Source organism: Clarias gariepinus, chromosome 12 (genome assembly GCF_024256425.1).
Source record: "Clarias gariepinus isolate MV-2021 ecotype Netherlands chromosome 12, CGAR_prim_01v2, whole genome shotgun sequence".
NCBI classification, from domain to species: domain Eukaryota; kingdom Metazoa; phylum Chordata; class Actinopteri; order Siluriformes; family Clariidae; genus Clarias; species Clarias gariepinus.
Window position 1 is genome coordinate 21190040 of NC_071111.1, and position 25327 is coordinate 21215366.

The 25327-nt window shown below is 37.3% G+C and overlaps 1 protein-coding gene across 2 annotated transcripts; it reads right to left on the reverse strand.

The window, feature by feature from the left end:
- Positions 1 to 1171: 1171 nt before the first annotated feature.
- On the reverse strand, positions 1172 to 16414 carry LOC128534587 (twinfilin-1-like). Of its 2 annotated transcripts, none has more exons than XM_053509048.1 (9): positions 16308 to 16414; positions 15413 to 15490; positions 15127 to 15305; positions 13183 to 13278; positions 10099 to 10203; positions 6862 to 6987; positions 6399 to 6549; positions 3628 to 3749; positions 1172 to 3553 (listed from the first exon to the last, which is right to left on the reverse strand). In XM_053509048.1, exons 1-9 carry the CDS (start codon positions 16330 to 16332, stop codon positions 3386 to 3388), a joined length of 1050 nt encoding a protein of 349 aa, XP_053365023.1. In that variant the 5' UTR covers positions 16333 to 16414; the 3' UTR covers positions 1172 to 3385. The 2 variants fall into 2 exon arrangements, with proteins under 2 accessions (XP_053365023.1, XP_053365024.1); XM_053509049.1 differs by having other exon boundaries at positions 15127 to 15300; positions 16308 to 16359.
- Between the last annotated feature and the right edge of the window lie 8913 nt (positions 16415 to 25327).

Below are 25327 nucleotides of genomic sequence, written 5' to 3' on the forward strand. Positions count from 1 at the left end.
GTGAAGGGTGAACAATTTAAGTGTCAGGTCAGTGGTCTTCTCCATGTTTATACTGAACTAGATTGTGAGATACACATAGTTTATACCGGATAAACAGTAATTCACTTCATCTCGAAATTAAATATTCTAATATTTTTTTATAATTTCCCTAAGCTGTAATTGAAATGAAAACTATGGTATATACAGTGGTATTCATCAGGGAGGTTGTCAAGACATTTTTATGTTTTTTTATGTCTCATTACATATATCATCATCACACACAAAGTAAAACACTTCGGCTCAGTCTGGTCGAAGCTTGATGTCTAACAATAAGATGGAGGATTCCAGCATTATATACTGTATAGGACATTTGGAATCAACATACTGGTGAACAAAAAGCCTCAGAACATGGACAAGCTTAGTATTAGTGAATTAATTTGCATAATTTTAATGTAATCTTTTTAGCTAAAAACAAACAAAACCTCAACAATGATATTAGCATTTACAACCTGAAAATATCCAGCATTTTATCAGTGTTATGTGACATTAAACGGACAATTAATGAGGGTTACTACAAAAGAAGATTTTTAAAGACAACTGCAAAAAGCATGACACTTGAAACCATGAAACAGACTTGAACGAACATTATAAAAAAAATGAAATAAAAAAAGGGTACATTTTTGGAATAATATGGATAAACTGGCATTATGGAGGTGACTTTCACATTATTTCACCTTTACAAACTATATAAAGAACACACTGGAATAGTACATTTTAACATGAAACATTTAAAATAGTAAGTATGAATAATAATTAAAAATCTATTATTTCCTTTGTTTTGCACTCTTTTTTTTTGTAGTTTAATAAATTGTGCCTTTTTCATGATGCTTTATGATGGACTTTGATGTTTAATATATGAGTAAAAGTTTTGTCAATATAAGCAGATATTTTTATTTTATAGCAGTATTTTAGTGCATCACTGTGGTTCAGTAAGACCTCTATGAAATATTCATATTCTTACTTCGTTCCGCCTATGGTAAAGTTGACTTCTGCATAGAATTGCCCAAGAACAGATATGTACCTATTATTTCCCAAATTTGCTTATCAAAACCTCCATTCACAAAACTGAAACAGAAATAAAGATAAACAAATGACAACTATTTTGCTGTAAATATTTTCATTTGTTAAAAAAAAAAGACATTTGAGAAGTGACATAACGCACCACCGTTGTGTTTAAACGAAGCTCCGTACCACACTAGTACAAAAACAATAGTGGTTTAGTGTATCTATGTACCTATTCAGTAGATGGAGCTCTGTTCTGGAGTCTACATTTGCAATCCCTTCATTTAAGAGGTTTTAATGGTCATAGTTCTTCATAGACATGCTAAACAAAGTCCAAGTATACGTTATATGGACAAGGAGTACTATCCAAAATCTTCATCTAAAATTAAATAAAATAATGTAGAATAAATTGAAGAAATGGAAACAAATGTTTCACTGTGAAAGGTTGCAAAATGCCTAAAAATACAATTAAAAGAATTTGTTGTTTATGTGACGTCCTTAGCAGCAACCTCGTTTTCCCCCTCGTCTGTTCCAACCACTCACTGCATTCAGCACCACCAGTTTAATAATCACTGGCCTGATCATCTGCACCAGTTTCTCGCTGGGTCATGCCTTAAGTTGAGTTAAGATGTTTGTTAAGGCTTGAATGATTCACAGACCACTGTGTGGCTTAACCACTAAAAACAGTCCTCTGTACTGGTCAGATACAGGACCGAAAATGAGTGCCAAAAAAGTCTATTCCTCAAAAGTACATGGAAAATACAAAAGGGTCAGAAATATTGAGAAATGTGGGGAAGGCTTAAGACCTTTGCACAGTAATATGTGTCTTGGAGTGTTTCTTAAACGTTATTTAGGAAAGAAAAAGAGGACGCCAAAGGACAGCATGATCTGGACATGTTCACATGATTAGGTTTAGAAAAATACAATTTCAACAAGCTTCTTTGTCACTTAAACTAATTTGAAAAGACATTCAGTTATTTAGAAAATTTCCCCTTTGTGTTATTAAAGTGTGTAATAAAATAGAATTTTATTCATTCCTACATTTATAAAATGATTTCTTCATTATGTTTTTTGTACTTCATAAAACTCCTTTTTTTTAAATAAACTGACTTTAATGGAAGAATGCTGCTTAGCTCAGCTCAAATACCAGGACATCATTTTCATAATTGATAGTATGATAGTAATATGATTTTCATATTAATTGATAGTGTTTCGTATTTTGACAAATGCACAAGGTGCGTGTACTGTACTGTACATGGTCCCTAATATTGCAAAAATAGTGGGAATAATAGCATAATTCAATTAAAGACACCCCAGTCTGAGCGGGTTTCCCCAAACAGCATTGAGAGGGATGTGAGATTATCCATTCAACAAGTAAACACTTGGGCTGATCATTTCTGTCTCGGAGGAAATCGATTCTTTCATTATGTACCATGATGGGCTTCTATGAAGGAAATTTTGCTTCCGTTGCTGATGGGTGAAAACAGGCACATTAGTCTTTATTTCACACTTTCGTCCCCTGGGTCTCTGGCTGAGAATGGAGCACTGGTTAACCTACACGTCACACGTAGTAAAGCATCTAATCAATCATACTGTAGATGAGACTGAATTCTTGCAACAAATAAAAAACGCAGAATGCAGGATTTCTTCGGAAACCATAGGAAGTCTAACCTAACATACTTCTTTTACCTTTTTCTGTTATATTTCGAAAAGATCAAATGCCTCACAGCAGGCAGAACCACTTTGTGCATGTCAAAAAAGTTATATTATGATTTAATGCTTTGAGCACATGTTATCAGATTATCGTCCATGTAAACGTAGCTATTGATCTAAAATGAGAAAGCAGGTCTAATTGTTTGATCTTCATTAAATTATTGACCAGAGGGTCTTTTAACTCAGAAAAAAAATAATAATCTCAACAATAAAACAAAGTGTGTTATCAGTCTCAAATACAATTTGCTTTTGAGCAAAAACAAGCCTAAGACCAGAGACCCATAAACACAACGCATTTGTGCACCTTTATACTAAATGCTTCAAACTTAATAACGTCCCAGCTCTGAACTGAGCGCCTGCATTCCAACATCCTTCATGTTAACTATAGGTTTAGTGTGCATTTAAGAAGCGAATCAATCTTAGAAATGAGAAGTAAGTACATTTAGTGTGTCATCATTTGTTTCACAGATCCCCGAATGAGCTGCTCATTCAGGTTGTGTCCTAGCGTGTAGTGTTTTCCTTCGTGCATAGATATGCGAGTCTATGGAGACACGAGTTAGCGGCTTTAAGGTAGACTAGGAGTTCTAACAAAAAAAAAAAAAAAAAAAAACACTTCGTCTCACGAGCGATGTTAATCGTCATCCACGGCGTCCCCCGGAGGACGCGTGATCCTGCGACCCCCCCTCTTCCCGGTGGGACCCTTGGGTTTGGCGAAGGCTTGTTTGTGCGCGTGCTGCTTTGGGTGCACCTCTTCATACATGAAGTCACTGGTGATTTCATCACCATTATCGATCTCCAACTGTAGGAACGTAACGTCAGTTTTGACATCAATTATATTGGAGTGTTAACGCCTGGTGTGTGCGCAATGCATACCTTTTTGGCAATTTCAATCTGCAGTTTGTTTTCCACCGTGTCTATGAGGGGGTTTTTGCAGCTGGAGTACAACATCCTCTCCCGAATGCTGCATGTGTAACCCGGCATGGAGTATATGAACACTGCAAACACACACAATGCACGATTGGTGTTAAACAATGGCGTTACAGTATATAGAAAAAATAACATGTGCATGATAAACAGCATGTAGTTTAGACGATCTATCAAAAAATCCCTCGTTTCTAAATTGGGCTGTGTTCTCAGAAGTGCAACTTTTGGACAGTGATTCCATTTTTAGCTGAATTTCTTAGGAATCAGGAGTTACATATGCAACCATATGGAGGGGAGGGGGAGCAGATCTCTGAGTGTGAGGTCTAAAAGACAAGACCTACAGTACAGCGTACCGTGAGAAATGTAACTACACACCGCAGTGACACAAACCACAACAATTGTGATTGTTCAAGATAAAAAATTATTCCATGACCAGGCTTGAACTAAAACACTGGCCTCCCAGGAACTCCTTTAATGATCCAAACGTGTGAAAATGGCTTGGAACGATTCCACATTTCCGGAGGCTGGTAGTTTTGTATTGGTAGTGGCTTCTTCTTTTTCGACTCTTGCATTTTTTTTTTTTTAACTAAATTGAACGTTGGACTGAGCATCTCCTCCGACGTCTTCCTTTATTTCTGAGTCATAGCCATTTCAGTAAAAGTAACTGTTGTTCAAATTTTATTAGCTCCAGCCAGACAAGATCAGCTCACTTTCATTTAGCATTTTGTATTGAATTACACCAAAAAAACTCAACATAATTTCAGCATGACAAAAACACACCAGCAGACAAGTATATATGCTCACACCACTATTGGCTCCATGTAGACTTTACACAGAAGCATAGATACATGCATCATACATGTGGAAATGCTCTTACGAAACATCAAAAACAATCAAGATGTGATTTCTATTGTCAATTTTTATGATGGTGATAAAGTCAAGTGTTCAAGTCATGTCCAATCATGTGGCGTTCATGATTTTTTTTCCTGACCACAGTTATCTTGCGAAGTTGTCCTGTGCTTAATAGCTGATCTGTTCTTAAGGTCTAATTCCAGTACAGTGGAACCTTGGATTACGAGCATAATTCATTCCGGAAGCGGGCTCATATTCCAAAACACTTGTAAACCGAATTAAATTTTCCCATAAGAAATAATGTAAACTCAAATTATTCGTTCCACAGCCCAAAGAAATACATAAAAATAATTAACACAAAATATAAAGTAAAAATAAAACAAATCAACCTGCGTTGATGTGTGTGTGTGTGTGTGTGTGTGTGTGTGTGAGAGTAAAGCTCCCCTCTCTCCCTTCTCGTCCTACACAGTTACCCTTCCTCCACTCTTTTCCTCCACTCCACACAACGGAAACATTGTTTTATCGGAAAAATAAACAAAAAATCACTTTAAGCACACTCGATTGAACGACACACTAACGGAATCACTGCTGTTAACCCGCACTTTACCGTTAAAAAGAATCGCGCCAGAGCAGTGTTTTTGTGTAGAGCATAGAGAAAGTGTGTGTGTCTGTGAAGGCGAAAGAAAATGGATCTTTAACCTCTCTAATGAGACTTGCTGCTTTTGCTTTACATGCGCGCTGTACACACATGCATACAGACACAAAATAAAATGTTTTACACACACACACACACACACGTGGTCACAGTGTTATAGTAAACAGTACACACATGCACAGATGTTGAATATACCCACAATTCCGCAGTGCAAGAGAGAAAAAACGTTGGCTCAGTTGTGATCATGTGGCGCTTGGTGTCAAAACAAGAAGCGCATGCGTGATAAAAATACTTGGTACTTGTAAACAAAAATCTGTTTATTTTCCAATTCAAAATTTATCAAAAATCTTTTAATCTTAACTCGCAAACCTTGTTACTCGCAATCCAAGGGTTCACTGTAATTGTGTCGTTTCCTTTATTTAGAATTTTGACCAAGCAGTAAACAAGGCTTTATTTCATGAAACTATGGAGCTCCTAAAGGAACATGGATGAGGAAAAAAAAATCTAAGAGAAATTTTTTTTATAAAAAACAAGGGAGGGCATGGGAGGAAAAAAAACAAAAACAAAGACCATGTAACTCATACTTCCGGATCAATCTTTCAGCAAACTGTAAGTACAAACTGCATGTCTTTATATATGCCAAGCTGAAAGTCAAACTCTACTTAGTGAATCAGTTTTTTTTCCTTTTTTCCCCAAATTTGTTTCCACCCATGTCCCGTTTTCTTTTCTTCCTCAGGTTTTTTTTTTTTTTTTTTTTTACATTTTTTTCCACCCATGTCTCATTTTTTTCTTCTTCTTCTTCTTCTTCATCGTCTGATTTTCATAAAGTTTTTTCCACCCATATCCCTTTAGGGGCTCTGTATGAAATTAATCCTTAAGGGTCTTCTTTTTTTTTTTTAGAAAAACATACTGTATTTTTAATAGAGCATGAAATTGGAAAAAAAAGAAAAAAAAAGAACTAAAAGGGAACACCGTACTTCAGCGATAAAAGAAACAGGACACTGAAGGGAGGAAAAAAGGCAAGTTCGCAAAAATCTTTAACATATACCCAAAAAAGTCCTTAAAGAAATGTGAAAAAGTTGAACTAAATTGAATTTTTATTTTTATTTTTTATTTGTGTCTTGTAACACAAGTAACGAAGTCTCACAATGCCTAAAAGAAAGAACAAGCAAACATTTGCCCTCGACACAAATATGACCAAGTGTCTTCTTACCCGTGGACTCGAGGTAGTCTCCTTCGTGCGAGTGTTTGTAGAGGAAGAAGTGGTACCGCGCTGCGTCTTTAGGAATCCGTTTGGGGAGGTCGCGTAACTCTGTTGGAGCTGTGCTGGATAACTTAATGCACTCTTTCGGAAAATCGATTTCCTGCAACGAGCACAATCATATTTAACACTATTATGGTTAAAAGTAATACAACACTCAAGAGAAATTACAATCGTGATCCACTAGAGGTCACTGTTGGACACAGATTAAACCTGGAGTCATTAGCGTGCAAAAGAAAACATGCTGGATTCATGCCGAGTTTGTTCATCGAGTCTGGAGTTTCATCAACATATCAGAGCGATCACTTAAATACACAGTGAAACATTTTACTAAATTCTCGTTTAATGTGAAAGACACTGTGCAGGTGGACATAAGACAGTGGTGCATTTTGCTTAATAAGTAGATGCTTCTTACAAGCTGAACATAGTTAATCCTTTTGTTTCGGAATTGCTCCAGAGCCTCAATAGCATCTCTTTGCATGGGGAAAGCTACACCCTGTAAAGTCTGCTGCTTTGTGTCCAGGTGGATGTCAGTTTGCACCTGTAACACACACACACACACACATACAGACAAACTTACAAAATTAAAGATGATCACATTTACACTAGTAAGAATTTTGCACATGACTTCAACATAAAAATCTATTTTTAATACAAAACCAGACATGTAGGACACAGTTCAATGACCTCTCGCTTATTCCTCCATACATTAGTATACTTTTGTATTCTTTTAAATAGAGCTGCAACTCTATTTAACACAGATACACAGCCGCTCGCACAATGGATGTTACAGAAGCGTCTGCAGGAAAAAGCGCGCGCCCCGAGTCCTCCAAGGTATGATAGCAATTTACATTAAACGCCTCTAAGAAGACGGTAACCTGCACGCTATGCAAGACCGAGCTTTCATGGCACGTCATGCACGAACACTTAAACAGAAAACATGTTGGTGTTACGGATGGCGAAACGTCAGCAGGGTCGGTAAAAACTGTATCTCTTCATCGTGTAAAAGTTGTATAGTTTAAGTGCTTTTGTTTAAACTGTTTGCTAACTTCGGGACAGTCGCGCGCTAGATCTGTTCATGTGCTACTCGCTAGCATCACATTGCGCAATCACCTCATGAGCAATAGTGATAAGTTAAATGGCGCTAATTTAGATTATCTTAAATTACACGGTGTGAATAACAGTAGAATATTACATTTTGTGATTGTTGTGGTTTTTAGCGAACGCAAATAACAGTATATTTGTGACTATTAGCTTTTTGCATTTCTACAGTTTTTTTTATAGTCCACTACAAAGTTAACTTATGCACACATCATTTTATTATACAAAATTACATTATTTTAGCTGTTTATATCTTAACAACTGAATATATCAGTGTATTTTTCAACTAATATATATTTATATATATATATATTTATACTGTATATATTATAAACTACATTTCATTTAAGGTTTAAAATGTCAAAATTAAATATTATTAAACTCTATATGTGGCTTTTGCATTTTTTAAAGTTTATTTTTATACATAAATAATACCCTGATTTATGTTTTTTTAATAGTTATAAGCAAATTATTAAATTGAAGAAGCGGCTAGGTTTTATCCGATTAATCGAAAACATAATCGCCCAACTAATCGATTATCAAAATAATCGTTAGTTGCAGCCCTACTTTTAAATGCAATCATTTGTTCATTCGGAATAATCCCTACCATACACGCAATGTAAAGCTTACACTGGCTTCAAGAGTCAGAACTTGAATCCATCTACTTAAAAAAGTGGCCTCTCTCCACTGCACTGCCGAATATAGCTTTCTGCACTATAATCTGCTCCGCTGATCTAAATAAAATGCTTTAAAAAAAATGCTGCCTTGTAAAACGCTCATTTAAGGAAACTATATTGTTTTGTTTTTCTGGATCTAAATTATATTTTGCACACTCTGAATTTGGCACAATACAGTCAAGCTTTAGAATTATCGACGTCTATGGCCGGCAATGTTTCTGGCATAAGCTGATCTTGTTTATCTCACGTCGAACTTTATAATGTCATATTGTTAATCCATCAATGGTTACTTTCTTCCTCAGGACATTCCAGAGTGTCGTCTTGGCTGTGCACAATGCTTGTGCGATGGATCTGATGGATGTTCTCTTGCTTTTCTCAGCTTTAAAATGGCTTACTTTTCCCTCCCATATACAGCCCTCTGGTCTTTGTGTAGGTTTATCCTTTTGTAATCACAAATGCACAGGAAGCCACAGGTAAACCCTTGGCTTAAGCTAAGAGCAGACATTCTAAGCTACTAATTGACTGATCAATCAGTCTAACATGGCACACCTGGGGAACAAGAAACACTGGTCATTCAAATAGGGCGTGTTCATAAAAAAATAATAAAAAAATTAAAGTGTCATGTTCTAAAGTGTTTAACTCAACCCGACGTACAAGGTGATGACCCGACTTGTGATAAAATGAAGTCGTGAAACCAGTTGTACTAAACTCTGTACATCCGTGAATGTCGATCCTGGCCGATGTGGCTCAGAGCCCACTGCAGTCGTTCTCATGAACATTGTAGGTGGAACAGCTGATCCTTGAAAATCAACAGATAACTTGTCACCAACTTGTGACAAGAATGAGACGCATCTGTCTGTGGGGACTGTACACACAGTCATTCACCAACTCCACATTACAGGAGTTATTGCTTCAGCCACCGAACAGTCCTGACCTCGCTCCAAGCCATTTCCACACCTTTGGATCATTGAAGGGGTTCCCAGGGGGCCGAGGTTTCAGGCATGAAGCAGGCAGTCTGATCATGGCTCGGCGTACTGAGACAGAACTTTCTACCTTGATGTTTTTTACTCTTATAACTGCGTTCTGTTATTCTAAACAATCAAAAGTCCCGGTTTGACTTGAACACGGTGTACATATCAAGGATTGAAAGCTGAAATTCTGGTCTATTATCTTATGCTCTTGGTATGACCACAAACCAAAATGTTTTGATCGTACTGTATATCCAAAATAAAAAAAAATAAAAGAAAATCCTTCCAGTTCCAATACGTTTTTTAAAGTCACAATTTTATCCCTTTTCATATGTATACTCTGTAAAAAAAAAACAATTGTGCCATATAATTTTGTTAAATATTACTTATACATACAGTATGCACATGTATGGGTGTTTTTCTTAAAAAGAATCTACACTGAAGACTACAAAGGTTTCTCCCTAATCCTAGCCGCACTACTTTAACAAAGGGTGCCAATAATTCTGCAGCTGCCTGTATGTATTTACTGGCATGCAAAACATAGTAGTGATGCTTGCTATGAATATGAGCATCACCGCTGGTTGCCATGGCGATAATACACAGGCACTGGAGAGATGAAGACAGATGGGACCAGGCACAGCTGAGAGAATAAAACAGTTATGTGGGCCAGCGAGCAATCTGTTTAACACGCAGCGCAAAATCAGTGCTCACATGATCTCTGACTGCCACTGTTTTGAAAGGTGTGTGTGGGTGTGTGTTCCTCTGTTTATGTTACTCATAGAAATCATAAACCTGCACCAATATAACCGGTTTTCTGATGCTAATTAAACCTTTATCCAAATCATTATTTTTTTTAAGCCAGCAAAATATGATGTCATGCACATCTAGGTCTTGCGACATTGGTACCTCGTTGAGTTTGATTTGCCTCAGTTCCTCCTCAGCGGCTGTCAGTGGGAGCGGAGCAGCCTGGGACGCCAAGTACCTTTTATATCCGTTTAGTGATACATCATCCTGCACAGAGAAAGTTTTATTAGTCTTCCTCGTATCATCATCATCATCATCATCATCATATTCAACAAACTATATACCCTCAATCAAAATAAAAGCCACAGAAAGGATTTCTTACACTATATACAATACCAGTCAAAAGAACCATAAAGGACCATTTTTTTATTAAGTTAAACTTTCATACATTAATATTGAACACCACCTGAGATTAAAGTCCACATAAATGCTTATTGTACAGTAAATGTATTTAAATATCCACTGTTCAGAGGCAACTGCCAGAGTCAAGCCTTCAGGGTTGAATAGTGCAAAAGTGTAAAACCATTACTTCCGAAGAACCCTGCTTGTTCCAAAAAACACAAAAAATAGACGTCAGTCGGAAACTGATGTAAAAATTTGAGAGATTTGAGATATAACTGGCATGTCTTTGTTAGAACAGATGGTTCCTGAATGTGTGGTTCCCACTGTGAAGCGTGGAGAATGTTGGAGTGTGATGATGTTCAGGTGCTTTGCTGGTGACTTAGTCAAAATTGAGGGCACAGAGTGTGTAGGGCTGCCATCAGTGCGAAAGGTGGAAAAAAGGTTTGAAAAAGGTTTAAAAAAATTGAAAATGTCAAATATACTGGATTATTCAACATATGTTTGTTCATTCCATATGTTCCATATTTGTTCCGTCATAATGTTAACCTCTCCATGATTAATATATAATGTTGAAAAATATAAAAATAAAGAAAAAGACATTGAATAAGAAGATATGTCCAAACTTTTGACTGGTACTCTTTGCATGATTAAAAAATAATAAACTACTACTAACAAAGTAATAAGACACTACATACTAATTGAACAGTTAATTAATATTAAATAGTAAAATGGTGGCTGTTTGGTGCCTCCGCTTTGAGTTTACACGGTGCTCTTCAAAGACATTTAAAGTCTAACCCGACAGATTCTAACAGCACAAAGAAAAAGACAAAACAAAAAAGACAAAACAATAGGACACTATCCTGTTAGTCAAGGTTAAAATGCTCCACAGCTCTCGCACATTGTAAAACTTGACGCAAGTTTACGCTTACACTTTGAATTTGTAGAGTTATATTTATTTTACTGCTATTAAGGTGTAAAAACACCTGTCGTCACAAATCGCAATAAAACCTCTTGACCTCTTAATCCGTTTCCTGCTTCAGTGATATTTAAGACCTTCCGCATGCTGACCGTTAACACCGTTACACACAATAATCACCTAAAGATTAGTGAGTCAATGAGGAAATGGAAAAAAATAAATAGGAAGCGAATGCTGGGAAGCTAAACTATAACCGAGTACTGTTGTGAGAATGAACTCATCTGTCCTGAACACACACTTTACACAACAATCAGCCAGAACATTATAACACAAAACATTATGCCCAGTAATTTTGCCACTGGGGCAGCTGTGGCACCTCAGGACATGACTCCAGAAGTCCTCTGGTTGTGTGTTGTGCTGACTGGTACAGGGATACTGGCAGCGGTTCCTTTAGGTGATGAAGACTCCATGGAACAGGATTGTTTCTTCAGCACATTTCATGGTGTTCGATCGAATTGGGATCTCTGGAGGCCAGGGGAGGCGGCATAGAGCTCTTTCCATGCTGGGTGTGCAGTCAGCTGTAATGACGCCTTTCTATCGCAGCCAGCATTGACTTTTTACACCGATTTGTGCTTCATTGGCTTTTCTGTGGGATCTGACCAGACAGGCTGGTCGTTTATGCATGTACTGTATTACAGAAGATCAACCCCTGCTATCTGTTATCACCCCAATGAAGATGGGTTCCCTGTTGAGTCTGGTTCCTCTCAAGGTTTCTGCTTATTTTACTGATAATCAGTGTTAAAGTTATGGCTGATTGGTGTATGTAGTGAATATTAAATGTCAGATTAATAAGCAAAAAATTAATAAATGTAGAAAAAATAACCAGGGCAGGTTGCACATTAGACATCATGAACACTTAGCACCTGAGTCGCCTTCCGCGGAAAAACACAAAAACTAATATTGTTAGCTATCGGCATCGTATTTAATTAATTATAAATTATGAATAGCAGTAACGGTTGCCTCTTCGCTCTTTAGGCTATGGCTGTACAAATGCACAGTTAATTAATAATTCAAAAAGTAAACAAAAAAAGTGCTACAGTGAGAATTTAGTAAAAAATTATTCTCACTCACTCACTTATCACTTTATCCTGTTTTCAGGGTCATGGGGGGCCTGGAGCTGATCCCAGGAGGGGTACACACTGAATCCATCGCAGGGCACACACACATGCACACACTACAAGGAACTTGGAAACCCCATTTAACCTAATCTGTCTGATCTAATGATCATGATTTCATAAATGTCTGAATATATAGCATAAAAAGAAGCAGCAGGTGGGGAGTAAATAAATAAAATGAGCCTGTCTAGTTTAATCTTTCTATTTAATCTAGCCATCTATCCATCTAGGAACCTTTGTAGACCACTAGAGCCCAACGGTGACCATTGTAGGTATTTCTATTTTTACAACCGTGGCAGCACCTCTGGTCAACGTTCAGACACTACGGGCAATTTGGAAACAGCAGTTAGCCTAATTTGCATGTCTTTGGACTGTGGGAAGAAACTGGGGGACCCAGAGGAAACTCATCAAGCATGGGGAGAACATGCAATCTTCATGCACACAGACCCAGAAACGGGAATTGAACCCGGACCCTGGAGGTGCAACGTGATTGTAAGCCAAAAATAAATAAATAAATAAATAAATAAATATCACAACCCTTATTTCATTCAAACTCATTCAGACTGAAATAGAACCATTTTAGATTTTAGATCTGTAGTTTTACACAATAGCGGCTGAAGCGGCGACATGCTTTGAATTATAAAATGTCTTTAAGCGTATGATTTCTGAGCTTTAAGAACAGCTATACAGAAGCAACCCAGTAATGAATCACAATAAGGAAAGCGAATCCTCTCCGCGCACTCTCCGCCGTACCTTTACTGTCCCGAAGAGCTCCTCTTTTATATGGCTGCCACCAAACTCCTTTTTCAGCGTGGCTCTAGTAGCAGCGTACAGCATCTTCTGGCGAACCTGACAACACCATTACAATGAAAAAAAAAAAATGTATATGTAAAAATAACAGAAAAAGTAATAAGAGGAAAATGTAAACATGTATTAAACAAATTAAATGAAGCATGGGCAGGGAATGTTTTGGCCTCGCAGCTCTTCCTGCCGGCTGTGCAAAACAACTGGGTTATTGAAAGCCGCAGAAGAGAATTAGAATTGCAAATGTTTCTATTCAAAGCAGGCCGAAATCACAACAATCTATTTTCTGTCTTTGATGCCACATCTATATAACCAATACTTCCACATTATCAGCTACATCAGAATGTTTTGGAGTACCAGTGGGTAAAAATAGTCCATACTGTATATGAAAGAGAATTCAGACCGCAGCTGAGTTCATGTGTAATTACTGCAGTGCCAGAACTTTATGTGTGGTCTTTAATGGCTATTCTTGGGAGGAACCTTTTTTCCAGCTCAAACCACACAACCTACGACAAAAACCATGGAACCTGCTGCATCTCTGCAAGTATACACACACACACACACACACACACACACACACACACACACACACACACACCTAATTATCCACATCCACAAGGCAGTTTTTTTTTAGATAACCTGTGATTACTAAGGTCCTATTCGCTTAAATACAGTATTTAGTATTTAAAATGCATAGCTTTATACAGTATATGTTATCATGATAGAAAGGTCAGAAAAATAATGTTATACTGGGTCACCTCAATGCCAACATACTGTATATCAATACATACAAAGACACTGTCTCTCTGATCACCTTTATCCTATGATGAAATCATGAGCTCACTAAAGACAGACGTTACTGAAACATTTGACCCTGATTGGATCTTTTTTTTTTTTTTTATCTAATCAACTCTGATCACTGCTGATTACGGTGACTACAAACATTCAAGCTTGCTCCTGAGATATTACACTAATGGGAAACTCCCTGGAAAATGGAAAACCCTGAACCTAAACGTCTCTGCCACTTACTGATAAAAGAATAGTAAAAAAAATGATTAAATAAATGATTATTCATCTTCAACCTGGTTAAATACCTATAGGAGATCTTGAACTGAGGTGCTAGATGATTGTCTTCTCCACCACCATCAAAACCAACATCAAAAACTACTAAAGGGAATACTCACTCACTCACAAATACGTCGTTCATAGTCTATACTGCCGATCCATCGCAGGGTACATACATATACACACTAAGGGCAATTTGGAAACTCCAATTAGTATGTCATGCATGTCTTTGGACCATGGGAAAGATCCAGAGTACCTAGAGGAAACCCACCAAGCACGGGGAGAACATGCAAACTACATGCACACAGACCCTAGGTGGGATTTAAAACCCAATCCTGAAGGTGCACTAAGATACCGTGCCACCCACTTATCGAAACAGCTTTTTTTGGTACTGTAATTATCCCTCTAGATCAGTTAGAGAAACTTGTAAAATTGTTTCCAATATATATGAAAGCTCTTCTGTTAAACCATGTGCTGGCCTAATACCTTAGTAACACACTTTTTTATTTTATTTTTTTTTCATTTGCATATATTCCCATTTAACACAAGCCTTGGATATGGATTGTACAAAAGGAAAAAACTGATTTAAAAGAAGCTATTTTGCCTTAGGTTTAGGTACTGAAACTTTTCAGATTCAAAAGACTTGAGAATCCTTAAGGCCAAATTTAACCTGCCTTTATACTTCAGGGAACAAAAAAAACTGAGTATTATTGTACCGCTAAGTGTTCCAGAAAACAGCGTTATCCATGTTTAAATAAACACTTCCCTTCTCGTCTTTGCACTTATGTTTCCCACAGGGCCGACACTAAGCCAGTGGCGGTTACTCACAGGGGAATGATCCGGGGACCACGCTAAGAAGATCCACTCATAGCCCTGATTATTGGTGCTGTCCAGCCGGTAGAGGACGTACGAAGGCATGTCATCCTCCAACAGGGGCAGGATGGAACTGTCCCATTCCAGCTCCCATTTTTGGCCCGCAAATCTGACTGCTCCCAACACAAGCTGTTCTGAAAAACACAGCAGAACTGTAGGCTCAGCATGAAGATCTTTAACCTTCAAGGATTCTTATGATCACAAACGAATGCACAAAGCTTAATGTCAGGCTTGAACCTACCGTTTTCAATGACCACCTTAATGAGTCGGTACTCGCCGTTGCGTGCCTTGGCAAAGACGTCCTTCACCTCCGTTGTGGCTGGAGACAGAGAGCAAAAACACCATTAACAAACCCATTCTTATTAATTAAAAAAGTTACACTAGGTGGTATCAAAAAGGTTCGTGAGACTCCAACATAAGTCAGTGTGCAAAAAGACATCGTCCTGTGTACATCAGGAGTTGTGCAACTGTGCAGTGAGAATTTGTCCCCAGGGGACAGGCCGTCAATAACAAATTCTACTACCAGGTTTTAAGGCGAGGAAGGACGTATAAAGTAAAATACTTTTTAAACAGCTCTAATCTCAAAAGTATGCACATAATAGATGGAAAATCAAAAACTTAATGTATAAGAGGATATTTAATGTGTTTTCTAGTTTTTCATTGCATCCAAAAACTTATGCTTGATGGAATAAGCATACAAAATTTCTGATCCCTTTAGCTGGAGGACAGCAGTGTTTCCCGAAATAAACAATGCTAGGTATGTGGATTCCTTAAAAGGATGCCAGGGAGATGGAGGAGTCCAGACTGTCATCAAAAGAAAAAAAAAAAAAAAAAAAGACCTGAGATGTGGATGCATCAGCACTGGTGTCCTAATGATCTTTTATTTGCATGACTATATTTGAGCAATAAAGCTTAGATCACACTTGGCAGAGATTGCTGTCTCTTCAGAATCTGGTCCTGGTTAGTGTTTAACACACACACACACACACACAAACACTCCAAGTCAATCTTTAACTGAGACGCTCGCGCAAGCAGTCCAAACAGATAAGCAACAACCCAAAATGTAGCGAATGAAGTCGTTTGAATTTAAATTCTAACCGAAATCCTTTATTGCGGTTAGAGATCAAAGAGTTTACCTTGGATGCCGGTTTGGTGAGACATCGCGCCGGTTCCTTAGGCTTTCGTAGTTTAACGCAGAAGAAACGCGGAAGTGAAGAACGACAGCAGCGGCAGCGACTCGAACCGGCCTGTTTTGTGACGTCACCGCGTAGGCCGGCCCGCTGTCACGTGACGTGGCAGAACGCCGTTGAAAGCTCCTCCCCACTCAGACACACGTACAGATAAGCTAACTATGCAAAACAGACTGCATGCTATGGCACTATTCCAAAAAAAGTGGATAATTTAACAGTGTCTTATTTTAAGATGTTCAAGTGTAAAGGGAAACCATTATGTAAACAACAAAAAAAAAAAATCACATTAATGCCTATAGTGCCTTTCAAACATACAACCATGAAATTAACACCACGTGATGAACACCAATAAATGAGTGACAGGATCATGGACACTAGTGATGGGAAGTTTGAATCATTTTAGTGACTGGGTTCTTTGAATCTCGTTCATCAAAATGAACGGATCTTTTTTACAGTCATTTAGTTCATTTCGTTCTTTTGATTAGAAATAAAATAAAATGTTTCATTTTCAATAAACAGACCCCCAATATGTCTACATACACAAATTTTGGCTATAGTTCCAGTAATCAAAATATTACAATGCAGCTAAAGACATATTATAATAAACGGAAAGAGTAGCTCATCTTTTATATCTTCCAGTCTGATTCGTTCGTTCTTTTGAATCTATTGCACCACATAGCGTCTATGGGAGTCACGTGTTAAAAGAACGAACAACTCAGGACCGAAAAGACTCAAAGGTAAGTACTCATTTCTGTTTCCTGTATATAACATATGGAGGTTTTGCGATGCGTTGCGCATGCGCGCCCAGTAGAAAATTAACGAATTACTCTCTAATACTACGCGTTTATCTGAGTCATGTTAAAGATTCGTTTAAAAAGATTCGTTCATGAACGACCCATCACTAATGGACACCCAAGACTCACCCGTACCATCCATGGGGATCTGGTCCGAAAGTCAATGCTGTTTATAATAGAAAGGCACCAGAACACCCAGTGCACCAAAGACTGCCATTCTCTGGTCCCAGCAGGTAAAGAGTCCAAGGCTGCCGACCCACCCTCTTTCGCTCAATCTTTAATCCGAACAAAAATCCATATGAGATTCCACCCCACAACCCAAAGCACCCAAAGGGCAGGCCTTTCAACTGTCCTGGTCAATTTTTGTCCTGTTGCCAGACACCACATTATGGCATCTTCAATACGGCTTCACAGGGGCTCGGAGCCTATACCAGGAGACTTTGGGCAGAAAGTAGGGTACATCCTGGACAATCCATCACAGGTCACACACACACACACACACACACACACACACATTTCCCATCATTTGGGAAAGCCAAGGAATGTAATCTGCATGTCTTTGGACTGTGGGAGGAAACCAGAGTACATGGATAAAACCCAGCAAGCACAAGTGAGAAAATGCAAACTCGACACCCAAGGTGGTATATACCATAACTTAAAGTGAAATGTGACTCAGAGGCCCTGCAGAGCCACACTCCCGAGAGGCCAGAGCCACCCTAGTGGCACAAGAGGAATTCAAACCTTAGGTGTTTTTAATGATAATGGTTTTAATATCATGGCTGATAGGTGCAAATTTTACCCCTTCTTTGTACTGTGTAGCTCTAAAAGTTGATGTGAAACCTTTGGGATTTTTAACAACTTTTATTAAATCATCATGTCTAAAATGTGAGAGCATAACATTTATTTTCTTTACGTGTGTGTGGGTAGGCTAATGTTCAAAAACAGTATTAAAGATGAATGTGTTTATGAATACACCCTTACTCTTTTTTTATAAAAATAAATATAATTATAAACATTTTGTAAGGCATTAAATGTTATAATGTAATAATATATAACTTCGCTTTATGACGTAATGCATTTCTTGTTTTACAACATAATGCATTTAATAAATTGGCACATAATCCAGGATGTATACTGCCTTGTGCTCTAACGATAGGTCTTGGGTAGTCCCCTGTATGTGATAATGGCTGGATGAATTTTCCACTGTGTAAGCTCTGGGTCACACAATAGAAGGTATGTCATATTTCTGTTTTTGTAGTCCTACTTCTTTAGTCCTACAGTAGTACAATAAAAAGGATACTGTATATCATTCCTTGAATAATTTAATTCAATTTTACTGTATTTGTATAGCACTTGACATTTGACAATTGACATTGTCGCAAAGCAGCTTTACACAATCAAAATAATTATTTAAGTTTGTATGAAATGTGAATGTGTATGAATCAAAATGATAAGACTGTCTCTGATGAGTATGCCGAGGACGACGGTGACAGTGGCAAGGAAGAACTCACTGAGATTGCAATAGGAAGAAACCTTGAAAGGAACCAGATTCAACAGGGAACCCATCCTCATTTGGAAGATTCAAGATTTCTTAAATAAGATGATTCCCTACTTCCTGACCAGTAATTAAAAATCTCAAATAAATTACTATAATTTCAGCTATGAAAACATATAATGGCATTCTCTATCTTTTGTAGAGTAGATTCATTTATATATTCAAGCATCTTCTATACTGTCAGTTCATCTCAGGGCACACACACTAGCCCGATCTTCATGTCCCAGGATTGTGGGAGGAAAGACATCAAGCATGGAGAGAACATGAAAACTCCACACACACACACACACACACACAGACCCAAGGCAAGAATCGAGCCATTGACCCTGGAGGTGGCTATTGCAGTTTATTTATTTATTCATTTATTTATTTTATTTTATGTAGTCAAGGTTTACCCACTCAAAAAAGCCAGTCTTTCAACCCCTTTAGAAAAGCCTAGCATATCTATTGTAAAATTAGACAGTATTTTCTCCACTATGCCACCATATAAATGAATAAACCTATGTGCATCTTAGGGCCATAACTTAATAATAGTTATCTATAAATTATGTATAATAATTTTATAAAATTAAAGAGTTCTTTAAATGAAAAACCCCAAAAGAAAGATAAAAGTATTTAATTATTGTTTCCAGAACAAGGTGTTCAGCATGTTCAGCAAAGTGTGCCATGTGGTATGTTATGTACTCCTCTCGGCCCATGAAGTGCAGGGTGTGGGACTGTGCACTCCACCCTGCTGTTGGCTAAAAAAAAATATATTGTTATGCTTTAGTGTTGGTTTTCATCTGCCTCGCCCATCTCTCTCTCTCTCTCTGTATATGAGCGTCTACTGCACTGAGGAGGAAGGGGTTGTAGGCGAGCAATGAATGTTGTGGATTAGAGGTTTTTATATCCACACCCAGTCTGTGGAACTGAGTGTCCCAGTGGATATAATGTTATAACTACTACACTACAAACTAGACAACTTTAGTTTTTATTCTAATGCAATTTTATCTACAATGTACAGTTTAGACCTGAGTGGTGTTTCCATATTGTCCATAAAATAGAGAGGTTGGGAGCTCAGTGTTTGCTGGTGCCGTATAAGCTTGTTTGAGTAAATTAGAAACTGTTGATCTCCTTTAACACACAACAGACTGTAGAGTTTTTAGAGGATTGTGCAGAAAACAAACTACAGTACTGTATAACCAATAAATGAAAGTTACATGGGTGGAAACCCCTTGTTGATAAGAAAGGTCACAGGAGAATTGCCAGACAAAATCAAGCCGACAGGAAGGATACAGTTACAGAACATTAAAAAATCTACCCTTTAACACAGTGCTGAGTGGAAAAGCATTCCAGAATGTACAGTTCACTGAGATTTGAGGCAAATGTATGACAACAGCAGAAAACTACACATGGTTGTACTTCTGTCAGCCAAGAAGAGAATCAGAGGCGAAGTGCGAACAGACTCACTGAAACTGCATATGATTGAATAATAATAATAAAAAGAAGCAGAAGAAGAAAAATAATAATAATAATAATTATTATAATTATAATAATAAAAGTAATATTAATAATAATAGTAATAATAATAATAATAAACCTCAAGCAGTTCAGGATTATCGAGTGTTGCACTTTCAGGTTCCATGTTTGAACATTTGCTACTTTAAAATGCACAAACATAATTAATACATTTTTTATTGATTTGTAAGTGATGTTTTATATAAATAATACCCATATACCCTTTATATATATATATATATATATATATATATAGAGTGGTGTGAAACTATTTGCCCCCTTCCTGATTTCTTATTCTTTTGCATGTTTGTCACACAAAATGTTTCTGATCATCAAACACATTTAACTATTAGTCAAAGATAACACAAGTAAACACAAAATGCAGTTTTTAAATAATGTTTTTTATTATTTAGGGAGAAAAAAAATCCAAACCTACATGGCATTCTGAACCTAATAACTGGTTGGGCCACCCTTAGCAGCAATAACTGCAATCAAGCGTTTGCGATAACTTGCAACGAGTCTTTTACAGCACTCTGGAGGAATTTTGGCCCACTCATCTTTGCAGAATTGTTGTAATTCAGCTTTATTTGAGGGTTTTCTAGCATGAACCGCCTTTTTAAGGTCATGCCACAACATCTCAATAGGATTCAGCTCAGGACTTTGACTAGGCCACTCCAAAGTCTTCATTTTGTTTTTCTTCAGCCATTCAGAGGTGGATTTGCTGGTGTGTTATGGGTCATTGTCCTGCTGCAGCACCCAAGATCGCTTCAGCTTGAGTTGACGAACAGATGGCCGGACATTCTCCTTCAGGATTTTTTGGTAGACAGTAGAATTCATGGTTCCATCTATCACAGCAAGCCTTCCAGGTCCTGAAGCAGCAAAACAACCCCAGACCATCACACTACCACCACCATATTTTACTGTTGGTATGATGTTCTCTTTCTGAAATGCTGTGTTACTTTTACGCCAGATGTAACGGGACACGCACCTTCTAAAAAGTTCAACTTTTGTCTCGTCGGTCCAAGGTATTTTCCCAAAAGTCTTGGCAATCATTGAGATGTTTTTTAGCAAAAATGAGACGAGCCATAATGTTCTTTTTGCTTAAAAGTGATCCCCTGTTTCTTCATATTAATTTCAATTAAATTATGTAGATTAAATTAAGGCGGCGCACTGGGTTAGTGGTTCGATTCCCACATCTGGTCTGTGTGCAGGGTGTACTCTGCCTTGTGCCCCAAGTCTCCCGGGATAGGCTCCAGGCCCCACGATGCTGTATACAGGATGGGTGAGTGAGTGAGTGAATATTTTGTACTTATACAACTGGTAAATTATTACATTTTAGGTCATTCATCTCTGCCTATTCCTCTTCCGTCAAACAAAATATTTATTTGAGGTAACCACTAGATGTCGACATTTTCCAAGTAATTTAACTAGCACTTCAATAAACTGGTAGCAATCTATGGAAGATTAGATTCTGTAAAAAAAAAAAAAATGAAAAAATCTATTTACTCTGACCAATTGCTGTTCATGAGTATGTAACTTTATAAAAGTCATTAACAAATATTTAAAATGCACTACAATAAATAATGGAACAAAATACACTTTGAGACCAGAATCTCCTCATATAAGGGCATAACATTTTCTCTGAACCAATTGGTTTATCAATCCTTGTATAATCCTCATATGTCTATCATTGGATATAATTATTTTGCCAAACCTCCTCTTGTTTAAAGACAGTGATTAAGGTAATAATTTTCAGGCACAAACAAAGAGAAAGTTGGAAAAACAACATCAGTACAATGTACAATGAGTCCAAGTCTCAGGAGTCCTGAGCTTAAAGGTTATTATTATATAGCACAGACAATTATATACATTTCAGTGGATTATCTCAGACTTCATGGTGTGCAAGCAATCCCAATGAGACATCATGTTCATATAAAGTGCCTAAAAAAGGCAAAATCGTTGATGCATAAAATGGTTGGCTTGGTATTGCATCTTTGGAAAAGCTGTGAGCATGCTTGTGTCCATCTGTCACCGCTTTTACATTGGCCCTGCTTTTAGAATAAGCTGCAGGGTTGCCAGATTGGATTAAGTGTTATCAGGCCATTGATGGTTTACAAACACACGCGCATGCACACACACACACACACACACACACACACACACAGCAAGAACAAGCACATAAATATAATATTAGTATATTACATCCACAAGCCCAAGGCAATTTTTCTGTGTGTTTTCCATGTATGCATTCTAATGAACAGTAAGATGGAAATCAGTCTGTTTCTTTATTAAAGCAAACTGCACATTTTTTTTTTCTTGAGTAGGGAATCAGCCTCGATTGAAATACAACACCTACGAGCCATATCAGAAAAAGAAGCTTACAAGTTTCTTTTTTTGGACTTCACTGTGATATATGTGCTATAAACTATTTACTACACTGGTCAGCCATAGCATTAACACCACCATCAGGTGAATTAAATAACATTGATTAACAATTACATACCAGTTAATTGGTGATGGGATCATGGGAAACCGGGGCCTGTCTACACACGAAGGAAGCAAAGGCCAGCTACACCCGGTCAAAAATAATCCAATGCAGCAAAAAAGGATGAAAAAAGTCTACACTGACGATGACATAAAGGTATCAGAACACTTAGTGCATCACAGCCCGTCGCGTGTCGCGCATGGAGCCCAGCAAAGAACCCAAGGGCGCCGACCCATCTTCCAAACTCCCCAGATCTCAATCTGATCACGCATCCAAACAAGTCCGATCCATAGAGGCTCCCTATTTATTTATTTATTTATTTATTTATTTAAAAGATAAGATAAAATTGATGCAAAATATAAACCTACTATTTATGTATTTTTTTCCTCAAAAGTAAGCACAACCTTAGACATCTAGCCCCTCAAGCAAAGGTCATATATTGTCACATAGTTGTATAAGGGTAAAAGCTCCCTTTATTTCCCAATATAATCCCCTGCTACACTAATGCACTCACCTCAACGTTTCACTAGTGCTCGGATACTGGAAAGTTGGAAATAAAAAAGTTTCCTTTTTTTGGAAAGTTTCCTCAGTACGCTGGAACTATGATCGGACTGTCTGGTGGCCTCCAAGGAATAAAGGTTGGAAGTCGGCGTACAGGGGTTGCTAAAAAAAGATAGATAGATACTATATACAGTATATATGAATGACTTTTTACAGTTTTACCTTTAAAAGGTGGAACGTACAGTATGGAAAGAGGAAATGGTCCACTTCAATGTGAATTTAATGCGATCATCAACAGTTTAAGAGTTTAAGAAAACTGGAATCTGGAAATGTTGATATTGTTTATATAAAGTAAAGAAACACTTAAAGTTGACCTATTATGCAAAATACAACATTTTAGTCATTCTTAGAAACTTAGATGGGTCTCCAGTGTTTACAAGGATTAGAAGTGAGAAAAAAATCCCATGCTTTCTGTGCTTTTTTTTATTATTATTATTTTTACACTTTTACATTTGGATGTCCCATTAATGTCTCCCAGCTTTTTAATTACCTCTGTTATTCTCTGGTAGGGTGTGAGGAGTAGTGAATAGAGGGACATGCATTATTGTATTCCAGCAGGAGCATTAAGATTTCTATTTCAGCTGGAGCCTTAACACACACTTTTGGGGGAGCTCTGGGACATTTGTTAACTTGTTAGACTGAAGTACTGGTTGTGATAATCTTAGTTAATAGCTGGTAGCTGTTGTCCTGTATATGGCACAACCTTCGATTTATTTACACTTGCTTGGCTATTCTTGTCATAAAGCTTCTTTCAATGCTTATTAGCTTATTACATGCTCATTTTAAGGAAACAGAAAAACATGCAATTTCTTTTTACGTATTACAAATTTATTCTCATTTTTTTATATTTTGCATCCAAAGAGCCAACTGTCTTATATTTCTTTATGTACCTGGGAATAGTTCGCCAGGCTCTCTGGAGGACTTTTTTGTCTCTAATTTTCAGTCCAGTCCCTGTACCTGACCAGTTTCACAGTGACCTATGAAGCATTGAAGCATAAAAAGGCCTCTAACTTAAGGCATGAAAGAGTGAGAAACAGGTGCAGATGATGACAGATGATCAGGCCGGTGATTAGTATACTGGTGATGCTGAATGCTGAGTGGTTGGAACAGATGAGAGGGGAAATGAGGTTGCTGCTGAAGTTGTTACCTAAATATCTAAATATCTTTAAGCAATTTCAACTTGTCACAGTAAAATATTTGTTCCTGTTTCTTTAATATAATATACATCATTAATTTAATTTAATTCAATATGAAGAAATGAGAGAGGACTAAAGACTTTTGCGAAGTACTTTACTGTATAAAAAGAAGCAAATAATTAATGCATCTAGGTGTACTAAGTTGTGATTAGTAACAGCACAATCAACAGCTAAAAATGCAAACAATAGTTATTTGTGAAGTTATAAATGAAGGACATTTTTATTAAATATATATATATATATATATATTATTTGACCTATTTATTATAGATGGCACATTTAAGCTTGTTGCATTAAAAACGATGTTGTCTGTTAAATACACACAATATGATGTAATGCAGTGTGTAAAAAAATGAAGAAGGAAGTAATGCATAATTATAATTAAAACAAACTTGTTCATCTTGTTGAATTACTTGACTTGATTTAAAGAGAAAAGCACTAAGCGTTAGTTAAAGCTGGATTGTTTTCACTCAGATCGAAATGCACCGTGGGCTAATCATCTTGTGCTGTACATTCTGTAATCCAACTCCAACACATTGCTTGCAAATCAATTAAAAACAACATTATAAGTATATAAACATTTTAAAGTAAGATATTTTTCAATAATAGAAAAGGAGGAGTTATTGTCACACCCCTGTACAATCTTGACCTCACTCCAAGCCATTTCCACATGTTTGGGCCACTAAAGGAGTTCCTGGAAGGCCAGGATTTAAGACACCACGCAGGTGGTCCCATCATGGCACTGGTGTCCAGCACCAGAAAACTTTCTACCCTGATGGTATTCAAGCACTAGTGAAATACTGGGATAAGCATTAGAGTAGCAGGGGATTATATAGAGAAATGAAGGTAGTTTTTACCCTCATGTTCTGTTATTCTGC